This window comes from Cebus imitator, unplaced genomic scaffold (genome assembly GCF_001604975.1).
Source record: "Cebus imitator isolate Cc_AM_T3 unplaced genomic scaffold, Cebus_imitator-1.0 Scaffold45, whole genome shotgun sequence".
In the NCBI taxonomy this organism is placed as follows: Eukaryota; Metazoa; Chordata; class Mammalia; order Primates; family Cebidae; genus Cebus; species Cebus imitator.
The window spans coordinates 7,624,679-7,641,764 of record NW_016107360.1 but is presented as its reverse complement, the minus strand read 5'-3'; the positions used below and the strand labels follow the sequence as shown (position 1 = coordinate 7,641,764).

Below are 17,086 nucleotides of genomic sequence, written 5' to 3'. Positions count from 1 at the left end.
TGAGCCACCGAGCCCGGCCAATTTTGTATTTTTAGTAGAGATGGAGTTTCACCATGTTGGCCAGGCTGGTCTTGAACTCCTGACCTCAGGTGATCCACCTGCCCTCGGCCTCCCAAAGTGCTGGGATTACAGGCATGAGTCACTGCGCCCAGCCTGAAGCCTTCTTAACAGTGGCTTGACAATTCCAAAGTTACCTTTTAAAAGACAGCCTTGGCGGGACTCGGTGACTCAAGCCTGTAATCCCAGCACTGGGAGGCAGAGGTGGGTGGATTACCTTAGGTCAGGAGTTTGAGAGCAGCCTGGCTAACATGGTGAAACCCCATCTGTACTAAAAAACAGAAAAAAGTAGCCAGGCATGGTAATGCACACCTGTAGTCCCAGCTACCTGGGAGGGTTGAGACAGGAGAATAGCTTGAACCCAGGAAACGGAGGTTGCAGTGAGCTGAAATTGTGCCACTGCACTCCAGCCTGGGCGATAGAGTGAGACTCCATCGCAAAAAAACAAAAACAAACAAACGAAAAAAGATGGCCTTGAAGCCTGGTGCGGTGGCTCACGCCTATAATTCTAGCACTTCTGGAGGCCGAGGCAGGTGGATTACCTGAGCTCAGGAGTTGGAGACCAGCCGGGGCAACACGGCAAAACCCCATCTCTACTAAAAATAAATAAGTAAATAAAATAAAAATTAGCCGAGTGTGGTGGTGCATGTCTGTGGTCCCAGCTACTGGGGAGGCTGAGGCAGGAGATCACTTGAACTTGGGAGGCGAAGGTTGCAGTAAACCGAGATCATGCCACTGCACTCCAGTCTGGGCAAGGGGTGGGGAGAGGTCGGGGAAGAAAAAGGGAGAGAGAAAGAGAGAGTTGGGAAAACCATTTAGAGGACTTGACTTTTACTGGATGGAAGGTCTTGACTGTGAATAGTCCAGGTTTTTGGTATCTTAAAGAAATAATTGAACAAATCGCACAAATAAAGCTACAAAAGACAAAACGAAGTACTGAAAGCACAGACTTACTGAAGCAAAAGTACAATTCGCAGAGCGGAAGCGGGCTAAAACAAGCGGCTCAAGAGTCCCCATTACACTGTTCTTCAAGGGTTTTTATTAAGCTAAGCTAAAACTATTTGGTAACACCCCTAGTTGCCCATTAGAGGCCTCTAATTGGTTACACCCTATGAAGGATTGGCCCGTGACCAATCAGAGGCTAAAGTGGAGATTCGTCCCGCGGTTAATCAGAGGCTGAAGTGGAAACTTCTGTCTCATCACAGGAGTGAGGATATGGCCTGTCTTCTGCCTAATCTTGCCTAGAAATGGCTGCACCTGCTGTTCTTTTGCTTATGCCCTAACCCTTGATTACCCTAATTCCCTGTTCTCCTGCTTCATTACTATATATGTACTATATATGTGTACTCAGTACAGTACACATCTGTACTGAGAGCCTTATGGAAGAATGTTGTAGAGAAAAGAAAAGAGATTTTGTTTGTTAAGAAAAACACAACATACAAGGACTTATTACTTAAAGGTCTCGTAAGAGTTCATCATTTAAGACAGGTGTCCAAATCTTTTGACTGTCCTGGGCCACACTGGAAAAAGAATTGTCTTGGGCCACACATAAAATGCACTAACACTAATGTTAGCTGATGAATTAAAAACAAATCGCAAATAAAACTCAAATGTTTTAAGAAAGTTTCCGAATTTGTTTTGGGCTGCATTCAAAGCTGTCTTGATCACATGCGGCCCACGGGCCACAGATTGGACAAGGTTAATTTAAGAGCATTTTTAACGCAATCCTGAGGGGATGAAATGGTGTTGGTAAACGTATTTGCGCTGTTCTCTTCAATAACCTTCTGAGTTGCTTAGGGAAGGCTCAGTTGACTCAGAGAAGACTCTGAGTTGCTGGGAGTGGAATCAAAATGTCATTGGCTTTTGAACCAGGTGTCCCCTCAGGACATGCTTGATATCTGTGGGGCCCAGGACCAGTGGGTGAGCAGCTATTTTCATACAGCATTAAAATGAAAGGAGGCAGTGGCTGGAAGCTTTGAAACACAGCTCACCTGCTGAAGCAGCCTTCTGTTGCCAAAGCAAAGCTTGCTGCCGTAGTCCTCTGAGGGGCTAGTGAATGTGAAATGCTTCTCTGCTACCTCTTGTTAGGAGCTTCCAGGGTTGTAGAAGTCCAGTCTTCTCACTTTAGAGATGAAGCCAAGTAAATTTTCGGAGTCAGCCACCAACAGACAGTGTGAATCCAACCAGAAATAACGTCATTAAGTTGGAGGGTAGATTTTGCAGGAAAAGGCCAAGAAGCTCTAGACAGTCTTGAATGGAATTGTTCTTTTTTTTTTTTTGATAAAGAGTCTCACTCTGTGTATGATCTCAGTTCACTGCAACTTCTGCCTCCCAGGTTCAAATGATTCTCCTGCCTCAGTCTCCTGAGTAGCTGAACTACAGGTGTGTGCCACCACACCAGGCTAATTTTTTTTTTTTTTTTGAGACAGAGTTTCACTCATGTTACCCAGGCTGGAGCGCAATGGCGCGATCTCGGCTCACCGCAACCTCCGCCTCCTGGGTTCAGGCAATTCTCCTGCCTCAGCCTCCTGAGTAGCTGGGACTACAGGCACGCACCACCATGCCCAGCCAATTTTCTGCACTTTTAGTAGAGACGGGGTTTCACCATGTTGACCAGGATGGTCTCGATCTCTTGACCTTGTGATCCACCCACCTCGGCCTCCCAAAGTGCTGGGATTACAGGCTTGAGCCACCGTGCCTGGCTACACCAGGCTAATTTTTATATTTTTAGTAGAGATGGGGTTTCACTATGTTGGCCAGGTTGGTCTCGAACTCCTTGACCTCAGGTGATCCACTCGTCTAGGCTGCCCGAAGTGCTGGGATGACAGGCATAAGCACTGCGCTAGGCCTTGAATGGAACTGTTTCAATTTTATTCGTATTAGGTTTTTTAGGCTGCTTACAAGGAATGAAAAGATAGTCATTAACTTGTTCTTTTAAAAATTTATCGGCCGGGCGCGGTGGCTCAAGCCTGTAATCCCAGCACTTTGGGAGGCCGAGGCGGGTGGATCACGAGGTCAAGAGATCGAGACCATCCTGGTCAACATGGTGAAACCCCGTCTCTACTAAAAATACAAAAAATTAGCTGGGCATGGTGGTGCGTGCCTGTAATCCCAGCTACTCAGGAGGCTGAGGCAGGAGAATTGCCTGAACCCAGGAGGCGGAGGTTGCGGTGAGCCGAGATCGTGCCATTGCACTCCAGCCTGGGTAACATGAGTGAAACTCCGTCTCAAAAAAAAAAAAAAAAAAAAAAAAATTTATTAACAATTCGACCCAGTGAAATTTTATTTCATTTTACTTATTTTATCCTTTAGAAATAAAATGTTACAGGCCGGGCATGGTGGCTCACACCTGTAACCCCAGCACTTTGGGAGGCTGAGGCAGGCAGATCACGAAGTCAGGAGTTTGAGACCAGTCTGGCCAACATGGTGAAACCCCATCTCTACTAAAGATACAAAAAATTAGCCAGGCATAGTGGTGCATGCCTGTAATTCCAGTTACTCAAGAGGCTGAGGCAGGAGAATCACTTGAATCTGGAAGGTGGAGGTTGCAGTGAACTATCTCGCCATTGCAGTCCAGCCTGGGAGATAGGGCAAGGCTCTGTCTCAAAAAAAAAGAAATAAATAAAATGTTACAGAGGCCAGGTGCGGTGGCTCATGCCTGTAATCCCTTTGGGAGGCCGAGGCGGGTGGATCATTTGAAGTCAAGAGTTTGAGACCAGCCTGACCAACATGGTGAAACTCTGTCTCTACTAAAAATATAAAAATTAGCTGGGTGTCATGGCACGCACCTGTAATCCCAGCTGCTCTGGAGGCTGAGGCATGAGAATCACTTGAACCTGGGAGGCAGAGGTTGCAGTGAGCTGAGATTGTGCCACTGCACTCCAGCCTGGGTGACAGAGATTTCTCGAAAAAAGAAAAGAAAGAAAATGTTACAGATTCAGCTGAAGCCCCTCACATCCCTCCTTCATTCTATGCCTCTCTCTATCATCAGAGATAACCACTACTCTGATTTTTTTTGAGATGAGGTCTCATTCTGTCCCCTAGACTGGGGTGCAGTGGTATAAACACTGCTCACTGCAGCCTTGACCTCCTGGGCTCAAATGATCCTCCCACCTCAGCCTCCCAATGCCACAGGCACATGCCACACCTGGCTAATTTTTGTATATTTTGTAGAGATGGGGTTTTGCCATGTTGCCCAAGCTGGGCTCAAACTCCTGGGCTCCAGTGTTGCACCCATATGGCCTCTTAAAGTGTTTGGATTATAGGCGTGAGCTATCGCACCCGGCCACTGCTCTGAATCTGATGTGTGCCATCCCTGCATTTTTCTATTCTTTAACTTCACATGTACACATAAACAATTTATGATATTGTTTTAAGTATTTCAGAGTTTTACCTAAATATGATCTTAACGTACCAATGGCTGATTGTTGACATGTCTTTGTTTTCTTCATTTGCATTTCCCTAATTCCTAGGGTTGAGCATCTTTTCACATGTTCATGGACATTGGATTTCCTCTTTTGTAAACTGTTCACTAACCTTTGCCAATTTTCTCTTTGGTTCTTGTCTTTATTTTAAAAGTTTTTGGAGGTTCTTTTATGCCACATAAAAAGTAAGATTGGAAAACTACTAAAGAATAGATATAGCATGTAGGTAAAGCATAGAGAAGAATAATACGAGCCTACCAGTCAATCTAATGAAACACAACAATGCTGTTGAAGCTCCCCACCCCGCCCAGTGCTGCCCCCACACCACCCCATTCCTCCTCTCCGGGGCAGCCACCATGTTGAATTTTTTTTTTTTTAAGATGGATTTTCATTATGATGGCCAGGCTGGTCTTGAACTCCTGACCTCAGGTAATCCACCCACCTCGGCTTCCAAAAGTGCTAGGATTACAGGGTGAGCCACTGCGCCCAGCATTGAATCTTACATAGTAATTCTTTTGCCTTCTTATCCATAAGCTTATTACATATGTTTGTATATATCCCCATACTGTTTAGTTTTCCATGCTTTTGAAAACTTTACATAAATACTATCATATTGTATGCATTCTTTTGCAACTTGCTTTTTTCTGTCTACATTATGTTGGTATCTTCTGTCTTGGTGCTTCTAGCTGTAATCTCATTTTCACTGGAGTATGGCTTCATATTCCATTGCATATTAGCCAGGTGCCTGTGATCCCAGCACTTTGGGAGGCTGAGGCAGGCAGATCACTTGAGGTCAGGAGTTGGAGACCAGCCTGGCCAACGTGGTGAAACCCCATCTCTACTAAAAATACAAAAATTAGCCAGGTGTGGTGACACACACCTATAGTCCCAGCTACTTGGGAGGCTGAGGCAGGGGAATCTCTTGAACCTGGGAGGTGAAGTTTGCAGTGAACTGAGATGGCACCACTGCACTCCAGCCTGGTTGTCAGAGTGAGATTCCATCTAAAACAAACAAAAAAACATATTCCATTGCATATCACAACTGATTTATCCATTCTTCTGTTGATGGACATTTGGGTTGTTCGTCATACTGCTCTGAGCATTCTTATGTGTGTCCCCTGGAACACACGTGCAGGTTTCTCTGAGGCATTTCCTACCCAGGAGTGAGATTGCTGGGTCCTAGGCATGTGCATCTTTAGTTTCACCAGATAATGCCAGATTGTTTTCCAGAGCCATTGTTTCCATTTAAAATCCCAAGAACAAAGTTTACTTTCTTTCAACACTTGATTTTGTCAGCTATTTTTTCATCTTTGCCAATCTGGTGGGTGTGAAATGATGTCTCATTGTGGTAGTTTGCATTTCCCTAACAGTTTATTATTATTATTATTTTTAGATAGAGTTTCACTCTTGTCACCCCGGCTGGAGTGCAGCGGCATGATCTTGGCTCACTGCAACCTCCACTTCCCGGGTTCAAGCAATTCTCCTGACTTAGCCTCCTAAGTAGCTGGGACTACAGACACGCACCACCACACTCAACTAGTCTTTGTATTTTTAGTAGAGATGCGCTTTTGCCATGTTGGCCAGGCTGGTCTCAAACAGAGCGACAGAGACTCCGTCTCAAACAAAAACAAAAACAAAACACAATGTCAAGAGACCTTAATAAACTTCTTATTTTTTAATTTTTTTTTAATTTTTTTTTTTTTTGAGTCGGAGTTTCGCTCTTGTTACCCAGGCTGGAGTGCAATGGCGCGATCTCGGCTCACCGCAACCTCCGCCTCCTGGGTTCAGGCAATTCTCCTGCCTCAGCCTCCTGAGTAGCTGGGATTACAGGCACGTGCCACCATGCCCAGCTAATTTTTTGTATTTTTAGTAGAGACGGGGTTTCACCATTTTGACCAGGATGGTCTCGATCTCTTGACGTCGTGATCCACCCGCCTCGGCCTCCCAAAGTGCTGGGATTACAGGCGTGAGCCACCGCGCCTGGCAATAAACTTTTTATTAAAAACTAAGACACAAACACACACATTAGTCTAGACCTACACAGGATCAGGATCATTGGTGTCACTGTCTTCCACCTCCACGTCTTGTCCCAGTGGGTGGTCTTCAGGGGCAATTACATCCATGGGACTGTCATCTGCTTTAATAGTAATGCTTCCTTCTGAAATAACTCCTGAAGGACCTGCCTGAGGCTGGTGTACAGTTAACATTTTTTTTTAAATAAGTAGAAAGACTCTACTTACAAAATAGATGATACATTCTACATTCTAAAATAAATGTTATAAAGTATAATATTGTAAATACTAGGCAATAGGAATTTTTCAGTTCCATTATGGGACCACTGTTGTATATATGAAGTCTTTATGCAGTGCATGACTGTATTTCAGTATATGGATATACCACAATTTATTTATCTATTCTCCAGTTGGAAACTTAGACTGTTTCTAGTTTGTGGCTATTAGAAATAACACTATTGTGAACATTTGAGTACAAGTCATTGTATGAACGTACATCTTATTTCTCTTGAGTAAATTCCTAGGAGTTATGGTATGTGTATATTTAACTTTATAAAAAACTGCTGAACTGTTCCAAAGTGGTTGACCCATGTTGCCTTTACACCAGCAGTGTATGAGAATTCTGTGGTTCTTTTTTTCAAACAAGAAGTTGTGATGTCTTTTTCATATACTTTAATTTAATTAATTTATTTATTTTGAGATGGCATCTCATTCTGTAGACCAAGCTGGAGTGCAGTGGCATGATCTCAGCTCACCACAACCTCCGCCTCGCAGGCTCAAGCGATTCTCCTGCCTCAGCCTCCCAAGAAGCTGGGACTACAGGCGTAAACCACCATGCCTGGCTAATTTTTTGTATTTTAGTAGAGACAGGTTTTCACCATGTTGGCCAGGCTGGTCTCAAACTCCTGAGCTCAGGCAATCTGCCCACCTCAGCCTCCCAAAGTACTGGGATTACAGGCGTCAGCTTCATATATTTTTAAATGATGACATAATCAGATATATCAATCTTTTTCTTTATGGTTGGTGTTTTTGGGGATGTGTGAAATTCTCCATCACTTGCTTCCTTGTGTTATGATTCTCCTATTTGTATTAGCTTGAGAGGATTCTTAGAATTTTTTTTCTTCAGAAGGTCTTTTATGACATCCCTAAATGTCAATTCATTAGCAATGTACACTTAGCTTACTATGGCACATAATACAACATTTCTCATCACTTCAGAATAGTGAATGTGACATAAGATTGAGGATAAGAGATCAAAGTGATCTATTATGAAAATTGGCCTGGTGCAGTGGCTCACCTCTATAATCCCAGCACTTTGGGAGGCCAAAGTGGGTGGATTACTTGAGCCCAGGAGTTCAAGACCAGCCTGGGCAATGTGGCGAAACCCCATCTCTTGAAAAAAAAATTAAAAAATAAATTAAAAGAAAATTACATACTGCATAATTAAAGTTCTCTGAGTAATTCTTGTTTTCCCAATTCAGTTCAAAGTGGAGCCCAGCATGCTTTAGAACACAGATGAGCAAACTCATTCTGTAAAGAGCCAGATAGTAAAATTTTTAGGCCTTGCAGACCATGCAGTCCCTCACACTACTCAGCCCTGCTGTTGCAATGCAAAAGCTGTGGCTGACAATATGTAATGAATAAGCATGGCTGTGGCTGTGTTCCAATAAAACTTCATTTATGGACACTGAAATTTGAATTTTATGTCATTTTTGTGTGCCACAAAACAGTATCCTTTTGATATTTTTTCAAACCATTAAAAAATATAAAATATATTTAGCTTGTATTACATACAAAAATAGGCAGAGGGCTGGCTTTGGCTGGTAAACAGCAGTTTGCCAACCCCTGATTTAGAATATAATCCTCCTGACATCTCTATAAGGAAATTGGGTAATGTTATTCTCCCCATTTTGCATAGTAGAACATCAGAACCTGGAGAGACTTTAAAGTTCATCCAGTTTAATTTGCCTCTCCATCTTCTCCTTGCCTCCAATTTGCAGATGAGGAGGCTGCAGTGGAGAAAAGGGAGAATGATTGGCTTCAGGTCACCCAGCTAAGATGNTTAGACGGAGTTTCAACATCTTGGCCAGGCTGGTCTTGAACTCCTGACCTCGTGATCCATCCGTCTCAGCCTCCCAATGCACTGGGATTACAGGCGTGAACCACCGTGCCTGGCACTAACATGTCTTGGTGTGGTTCAGGTCTCTCAATTTAAGTCCTATTTATCTTCCTCTACTCAATTCCAAAAATCAAATTTAAAAACCATATCCACAGCCACAAAAGCCTTCTGCCACATTCTCATCAGTGGCTAATCTTTTTTTTTTTTTTTTTTCTCTACAGGAATTTATTTTAATAAACATTTTAGCTGGGCACGGTGGCTCACACCTGTAATACCAACACTTTGGTAGGCCAACGCAGGTGGATCACTTGAGGTCAGGAGTTCTAGACCAGTCTGGCCAACATGGTGAAACCCTGCCTCTGCTAAAAATACAAAATATCTGGGTGTGGTGGCCGGCGCCTGTAATCCCAGCTACTCAGGAGACAAAGGCAGGAGAATTGATTGAATCCAGGAGGTGGAAGTTGCAGTGAGCCGAGATCATGCCACTGCACTCCAGCCTAGGTGACAGAGTGAGACCCTGTCTTAAAAACAAAATAAAACAAAACAACAAATCTGTACAATGCAATTAATAATGGCAATTACATGGTAAACTGGAGAAACATTTTGATTAGTGAGATGACATGATATTTGTGAGAAAATTAAACACAGAATGAAAACTGCTTAAGTACTAAAATACCATTAAGGCACCCAAATTCCAAAATGCCTGTAGGAGAGCTCCAAAGAAAATGTATTCCAGATTTCAAGGACAATAGGAATGGCCGTTCAGTTCTAAGCAGCAGAGGAAATGTCCCTGCAGATTAAGCTGAGGCCAGTGGGGTTGACTAAGATGGGGGCCTCCAGGTCAGAGCTTAGCTCTCTCCCTGCACTTGTGTGGTGACATGCTGCATTAGTCTGGAGTCCAAGTTCCATGAGAGCAGAGTCCTTGTCTCTTTTGTCATTATTGAGTCCTCTCCTTGACCAGAGCCTGGGACATACTGGTGTCCAGTAAATGATGGTCGAATGATTGAAATCAGTCTGCAAGGGGTGATTTCTGGGAGCTGAACTCTGATTTTTATTTTTCATTTTTTTTCTGAGACAGGGTCTTACTCTGTCACCCAGGGTGGAGTGCCATGGTGCACTCTCAGCTCACTGCAACCTCTACCTCCTGTGTTCAAGCCATTCTCTTGCCTCAGCCTCCTGAGTAGCTGGGATCACAGGTGCCTGCCACCATGCCTGGCTAATTTTTGTATTTTTAGTAGAGATGGGGTTTCAGCATGTTGGCCAGGCTGGTCTCGAACTCCTAACCTCAGGTGATCTGCCCACCTTGGCCTCCCAACGTGCTGGGATTACAGGTGTGAAGCACTGTGCCCGGCCTGAACTCTGATTTTTAAAGGTACCTATATCGGCAGCTTTGGAACCATTCTTTGAAAAAACCTTAAAGGATTTTCCCCCACAAAAGCCCCATCAGAATGTAGTCACCATCACCCCTGGCTATCTTCTCCTCTGTCCTTACACTGTCACTTGGATTTGAAGTTGCTATACATTCTGGATGTAATGAATGTATTGAACGTATTGCACTCTAAACTGTTAAATAATTGAAAATTCAGCGAAGGCCACCAATGTGGGTTTATAAATGAGTCAGAAGTGTTTAAAATGCAGACATTTAGAAGAAGTCCCAAGAATAAGAAATTCTCAGAATAATTTATTACCTACACGTTTCAATTTTTTTTGTAAGTTCTAACTCTCAACAAACATTAATCAAGTCATCCCACTATCTTTTAGGTTCTCTCGTTTCACAAATTGTAATTCAGCACAAGTTAGATGACTTGTTGCTGTGGTCAGAGGGAGAATATAAATCTAAATAATTCACTATTTCAGCCCTCTCTCCTGCCAGTTGTTAGATTGAAACTGAGGGAGGTTTGATAAAGATTTTGACCTGCTTCCCGGCCAAATGACTGTCTATTTGCTGCTCTCTGCTACCCCCTGTTGATAAGGAAAGGGAAGAGAGGATTTCAATACCAAATTGCTCAGTGTTAGTTTCTTTCACCCAGCTGTAGCAGGGTTATCTGGAAACTTGTTAGAAAGCCTTACAGGGCCCCACCCCAGAAAAGTGAATTAGAAACTCTGGAGGTGGGCCTAGCAATATGTGTTTTAACCAGACTTCAGGAGATTCTGCTGCAATTTGAAATTACTTTTCTGCTTTAGGTCATTATAAAGATGATACAGCCTCTCCACACTGATTCCATCCTCAGGCCTCACATGGAGCACATACCACAATGCTGTAAACAGACTGCTTACACATCCACTCATTCGGGAAGATGGACGTGCTGCAGCCCTGTGAAGTAGCCAAGGAGGGCCTACATATCCACTTTACAGATGAGGAGACTGAGAAAGGAGAGGCTCAGGAAGGGGCAAACAACTTACCCAGAGTTACTCAGACTTTAGTGGCAGGGCTGGATTCACATCAAGTCTTCTGTCTTTATCTCCATGCCCAGAGCTTCTGTGGTCACTCCACAGCAGGGTGGTTCTACATTCAGGGCCAGATGATAATGTTTTTTTTGTTTGCTTGTTTGTTTTTTTTGAGATGGAGTCTTCTTCTGTCTCCTAGGGTGGAGTACAGTGGTGCAGTCTTGGCTCACTGCAATCTCTGCCTCCCGGATTCAAGCAATTCTCGTGCCTCAGCCTCCTGAGTAGCTGGGATTATAGGTGTGCGCCACCACACCTGGCTAATTTTTGTATTTTTAGTACAGATGGGGTTTTGCTGTGTTGATCAGGCTGCTCTTAAACTCCTAAGCTCAGGTGATCCACTCGCCTTGGCCTCCCAAAGTGCTGGGATTACAGGCAGCTGCAACCGCACCCATCATGGGCCAAATAATTCTTTGTTGTGGCAGTTGTCTTGTAGGTTGTAGGATGCTGGGCAACATTACTGGCATCTAATCACAGGAATGCCAGTTGTACCCCACCCTAGTCGTGACAACCACAAATGTCTCCAAACATTGCCAAATGTCCCTTAGGGGGCAAAGTCACCCCTGGTTGAGAAGCATGGCCATACAGTCATCATGTAAATGGGGAGAAATCTCACAATTCTTGTTCTGCAAATTTTACACTCTTTGGAAGCAATTTTAGAACAAATAGCTTTATTTTTTTGGCCTCTATGTCATCCAGGAAATGAAGGACCTAGACTGAATGTTAACAATACCTTTACCATCCCTTAAGAAAATTAACAATAATTCTATAATATCATCTGGTATCCAGTGTGTACTCAAGTTTCCCTAGTTGTACCATAAATATCTTTCATTGCTGTTTTTTCCCCAAGCTAGGATCCACTGTAGATTCTCAAGTTGCATTTGGTTGCTATGTCTATTTTGCCTCTATTAGTGTAAAACAGGCAAACTATGCCCCATGGGCCAAATCTGTCCCACCACCTGTTTTTGTAAATACATTGTTGCTGAAACACAGCCAGGCTCTTTTATTTATGCAATATCTATGGCTGTTTTCACGCTACAATGAGAGAGTGGAGTAGTTGCGACAATGACTGTATGGCCCATAAAGTCTAAGAGATTTAAGACCCAGCTCTTTATGGAAAAAGTTTAATAAACTGTGACCTAGAATTCCACCCCCTGTCTTTAGTTTTAAGATGATACTGATTTCACAGAGTCCAGGACAATTGTTTCTAGAAAATCTCTTATTTTAGATTGATTTGATTATATATATTTACACATTAAACTTTTATTTGAAATGTCACATATGATGTGATTGTGTATATATATAGATATGTGAAAGATATGTGTGTGTATGTATATTTTCTTTTTGAGACAGAGTCTGGCTCTGTTGCCCAGGCTAGAGTGCAGTGGCACCATCTTGGCTCACTGCAGCCTTGACCTCCTGGGCTCAAGTGATCCTCCCACCTCAGCCTCCTGAGTAGCTAGGAGTATAGCCATGTACCATCAGGCCTGGCTAATTTTTGTATTTTTTGTAGAGATGAGTTTCATCATGTTGCTCAAGCTGGGCTCAGACTGCTGAGCTTAAACCATCTGCCTGCCTCAGCCTTCCAAATTGCTGGAATTACAGGTGTGAGCCACTGCGCTCGGCTCTGTATATATATATTTTTAGGTAAAAAATATTTATGAGATTATCAATGATCTATGAGATATTGTTAAACAACTTTTTACTTGTCAAAAACTATAAATGAAATTGAGGCTGGGTGCAGTGGCTCACTCCTGTAATCCTAGCACTCTGGGATGCTAAGGCAGAAGGATCTTTTGAGGCCAGGAGTCTGAGACCAGTTTCGACAATATAGGGAGACAGGGAGACCCTCATCTAAAAGACACTAAAAAAAAGAAACAACTGTAAGTGAAACTGAAAAGCAAACGATGAATCAGAAAAATAATTACAATACCAAGGTTTTGTCTCTTCCCACACTTTATTTTTCAGAAAGGAGAGGAAAAGAATGTCATGTCTAATGTATAGTAGATGGTTTTAGTTACAAACAGAGGCGAAATCCTTACTGATCAAGTTGCCATGAAAAAACAGGGACCTCACCCTTTGGAAAATCATAATAAATGATTTCAAATATGTGCACCGACTGTACAAAAATTCGGAAATATACACAACAGTGTCACTCCTCTAAGTGCAGGAACCATGCACCCAGCATCATACCTGGTTTATAAAAAGCACTAAATGTCCATGGAATAAATGAATGAATGAATATCATGCCTTCACTCAGCCGAGCAAAGCAGGCTGTCACCAAAATATTCCCACCCATTTGTGAGAGTAGTATTTCTTCTGAGTATAACAAGCATGTACATGATACCAAAGGCTTGGCCCTCTTACTGTTCCGTCAGGAGCTCATGCACGTTTACTGAAGTGGGTTCAGTTCGCTTGGAACGTGATCTTTGAAACTGGAATACATTGGTTTTATGCATATGGTTACATGGAAAGCTGCAAGTATCCTGCCTCTCCTTGCAGTTAACCTGGGTCAGGCTCTAAGCGATAGTAGCTTCTCTCCTTACTCTTGGGACACAGTGTGTCTATCCTACTGGTTACCTAAGGCTTTATAAGTGAAACATAAAAAATAATGAAAGAAAGCTTGCTAAGTTGCTTTTATCAGTTTGACAGCATGGCTGAAGCTGCCTGCAGTATAATCCCTCTCCCCATCTCTAAAATTTCCTTTAACCTATAAAAAAATTCAACTTCCCCAAACCATAATATCTATTTTACAATAATGTTTAGGAAAAAAAAGGTTAATAGCCACTCTGGCATATCTCACATCAAAGACACTGAAAAGTGAGGTTCAGAAACAAGGTCGAAATTTAATAAACTCCTTTAAATTCTTGGTTTTTCAGTAGCGGATCCTTTTCCTGGCTTTCCCGGAAGAATACGGCCTTTGCATGGTTGAGAAAGACACTCAGGCCTTTGCTTCTGACCACGTTCCCAGGACTATTTTCTATTGGTTTGTATTCCTTGTGTTTCCTGGAGACAATCCATTGGTTAGTTATTTTCAAAAGACCTTCAGTTGAAATATATTACTTTACACAATCTTTTTCATGCCAGGTTTAAAAGGATTCATTCCATTTAACGTGACTGACAGTTGGCAAGACACTGGTGTCTTATGAAAGTATATTGATTTACTCTCCTTCATGCAAGAAATGTTCCTGCTTGCTATGATTTCAGATTATCATATTAAAATTAAGTTGACATACTTTTGTAGTTACTGACATCTGGTAGCATTTGTAGGATTAAAAGCAAATCACAGCAAAATTAACAGGCCAGTTTGGTATTCTTCGTTCAATGGAAGATTTTCCTCCCCCACACATAATGTTTAAAAGCAAAAAAGGGGCCGGGCGCGGTGGCTCAAGCCTGTAATCCCAGCACTTTGGGAGGCCGAGGTGGGTGGATCACGATGTCAAGAGATCGAGACCATCCTGGTCAACATAGTGAAACCCCGTCTCTACTAAAAATACAAAACATTAGCTGGGTATGGTGGCACGTGCCTGTAATCCCAGCTACTCAGGAGGCTGAGGCAGGAGAATTGCCTGAACCCGGGAGGCGGAGGTTGCGGTGAGCCGAGATCGCGCCATTGCCTTCCAGCCTGGGTAACAAGAGTGAAACTCATCTCAAAAAAAAAAAAAAAAAAGAAGCAAAAAAGGGAAAAATGGCTCATTACACAGAGATATTTTCACTTTTGACAATACACTATAGTGATAGAAAGTGTAGGAACCAAAAACTTACTTGTACACCAACAGGGAGATCACAGTGACAAATATGGCCAAGCAGCCAACAGAGATGAGGGCACTATTTGCCATCCTTAAAGGGGAAGCTGGGTCTTAAAACAGAAGCAAGAGCATATTAGTTATGTCTTCCACCTAGAGGACATGCCACTTATAATGCCATTAAATAAATGAGGAAGGGAGCCGTCACAGAAGATGTATGGCTCCCTCTGGGCTTTCAGTAATCTTTTCTATTAAATAATACATAGTCTTTGGGTCAGCTTATCTTCTATTTAGAGAATGAGTCAGCATGTCTGGAACACTGTGGTAAGGGCTTGGGGTAGCGATGTCATGTCCTGGAGACACCTGTTCAGGTCTTGGGTGACCCAGGAACACCACTGTGGGGAAGGGCTCCTGTGATCAGGCGGCTGTGCCTCCAGCTTCCTCTCTTACCACCTGCCTTCCACCGGTGATAAAAATCCTGGGAGTGGATACTCCCCATGCTCTTTCAGACCTTCATGTCCCCTGACAGGAGTGCCCTCCCCCTGGCTCATGCCTGGAATCCCAGCACTATGGGAGGCTGAGGCAGGAGGAACGTTTGAGTCCAGGAGTTCAAGACCAGCCTGGGCAACACAGTGAGACCCCCATCTCTACAAAAAATTAGCCTGGCATGGTGGCGCATGCCTGTGGTGCCAGCTACTCTGGAGGCTGAAATGGGAAGATTGCCTGAGCCTAGGAGTTTGAGGCTGCAGTGAGCTGTGAATGCCCTATTGCACTCCATCCTGGGCAATAGAGTGAGACCCTGCTTCAAAAAAAATTACCAACTTTAAACTTTTCCTTGTAATATCTGTCACTGTTCACAGAATCAGGGACTTGTTCCTACTCTATCTAGAACTGTATCTTGTGCCTAGAACTGTGCCGAGCATGGAATAGATGGTCAGGGATATTTGTTGAAAGAATTGCAGGTGCTTCATGAATACCCATTGAATTGATGTGTAAAAGTCACTTCAGCTAAAAGTCTATAGGTTTGCCTTTGAAGAATGATCTATTTCTGAAATTCTGCCTTTGAAACCCAAGCTATTAAGCTACAATCCCCATTGAATTAAAAACCTTCCTTCTGAGCTCTCATTCTCTCTCTGTCTCTCTCTCTATGTCTCAGCCTCCCCTTGCTAAGTTTTGTATTTTTAGTAGAGACAGGGTTTCACCATGTTGGCCAGGCTGGTCTGGAACTCCTGACCTCAAGTGATCTGCCCCTGCTTCAGCCTCCTGAAGTGCTAGGATTACAGGCATGAGCCACCACACCTGGCTAGAAATATATGTTTTTGTTTGTGTGTTTTTGTGGCCAGAAATACATGTTTTAGAACATTTTACCTTATGAGATAGGCTTCAAGTCCAAAGGAGTTATAAGTGAATTAGCTATTAGATTGTATCTGACAATACTCAAATTAAGGAGTGAAGTGAGTGCTTTAATGCAGGGGTCCCCAACCCCTGACCGTGGCCCAGTACCAGTACGGGGTCCTTCACCTGTTAGGAACCGGGCCCCACAGCAGGAGGTGAGCAGCCAACGACTGAGCATTACTGCCTGAGCACCGCCTCCTCTCAGCTCAGCGGCAGCATTAGATTCTCAGCAGAGTGCAAACCCTGTTGTGAACTGCACATACGAGGGATCTAGGCTGCATGCTCCTTTAGAGAATCTAACTAATGCCTGATGATCTGAGGTGGAACAGTTTCATCCCGGAACCATCCCCCTGCCATCCCCATTCCGTGGAAAAACTATCTTCCACGAAACAGGTCCCTGGTATCAGAAAGGTTGGGGACCGCCACTGTCATGTGTACACAACTTAACCTTTCCCTTTCATCCTACCATGTAGCACTTCTTCTAAGCCACAAGTCATATCACAACAAAGTTGATTATTGTGACATTCAGCTAGGGCCATTAGGGTAGAGCCCGAATTTAGGGGTTGGGGGAAGTTGGATGCCACCAGTAAATGCAAATTTCTAAATGAAATTCTTTTGCCTTCTTTGTTAACATTGTACCTTTCCGAGCATTAGGAGGGCAAAGAGTAGTTTTTCTGGTGAAGATGTGAGGTATAGTAAGTTGCTTTGTTACTGTGTCGTGTAATGCTCGGTGGAATTTGGGAAGGGAAAGAGAGGATACATGGTAAGTTTATATTGTGTCTCATTTCTCTTCCAGGCGTCATATTTTTGCACAGGTAGATTTTCATGAAAATGTCAGCCTCTCCTTTGCTGTTGTTCTCATTGGAGAACACTGTTACTTTTTGATAT

General features: G+C 43.3%; 1 protein-coding gene across 1 annotated transcript in view; it reads right to left on the bottom strand.

Annotated features, from left to right (window-relative positions):
- Positions 1 to 12,995: 12,995 nt before the first annotated feature.
- Positions 12,996 to 17,086, bottom strand: part of GPNMB (glycoprotein nmb) — a 28,181-nt gene continuing 24,090 nt past the window's right edge. Inside the window, exons 10-11 of the mRNA XM_017526985.2 lie at positions 14,823 to 14,916; positions 12,996 to 14,063 (exon numbers count right to left, since the gene is read on the bottom strand). Coding sequence (XP_017382474.2) covers positions 13,904 to 14,063; positions 14,823 to 14,916 — 254 coding nt within the window. The 3' untranslated portion in view covers positions 12,996 to 13,903. The remainder of the gene's footprint in view (positions 14,064 to 14,822; positions 14,917 to 17,086) is intronic.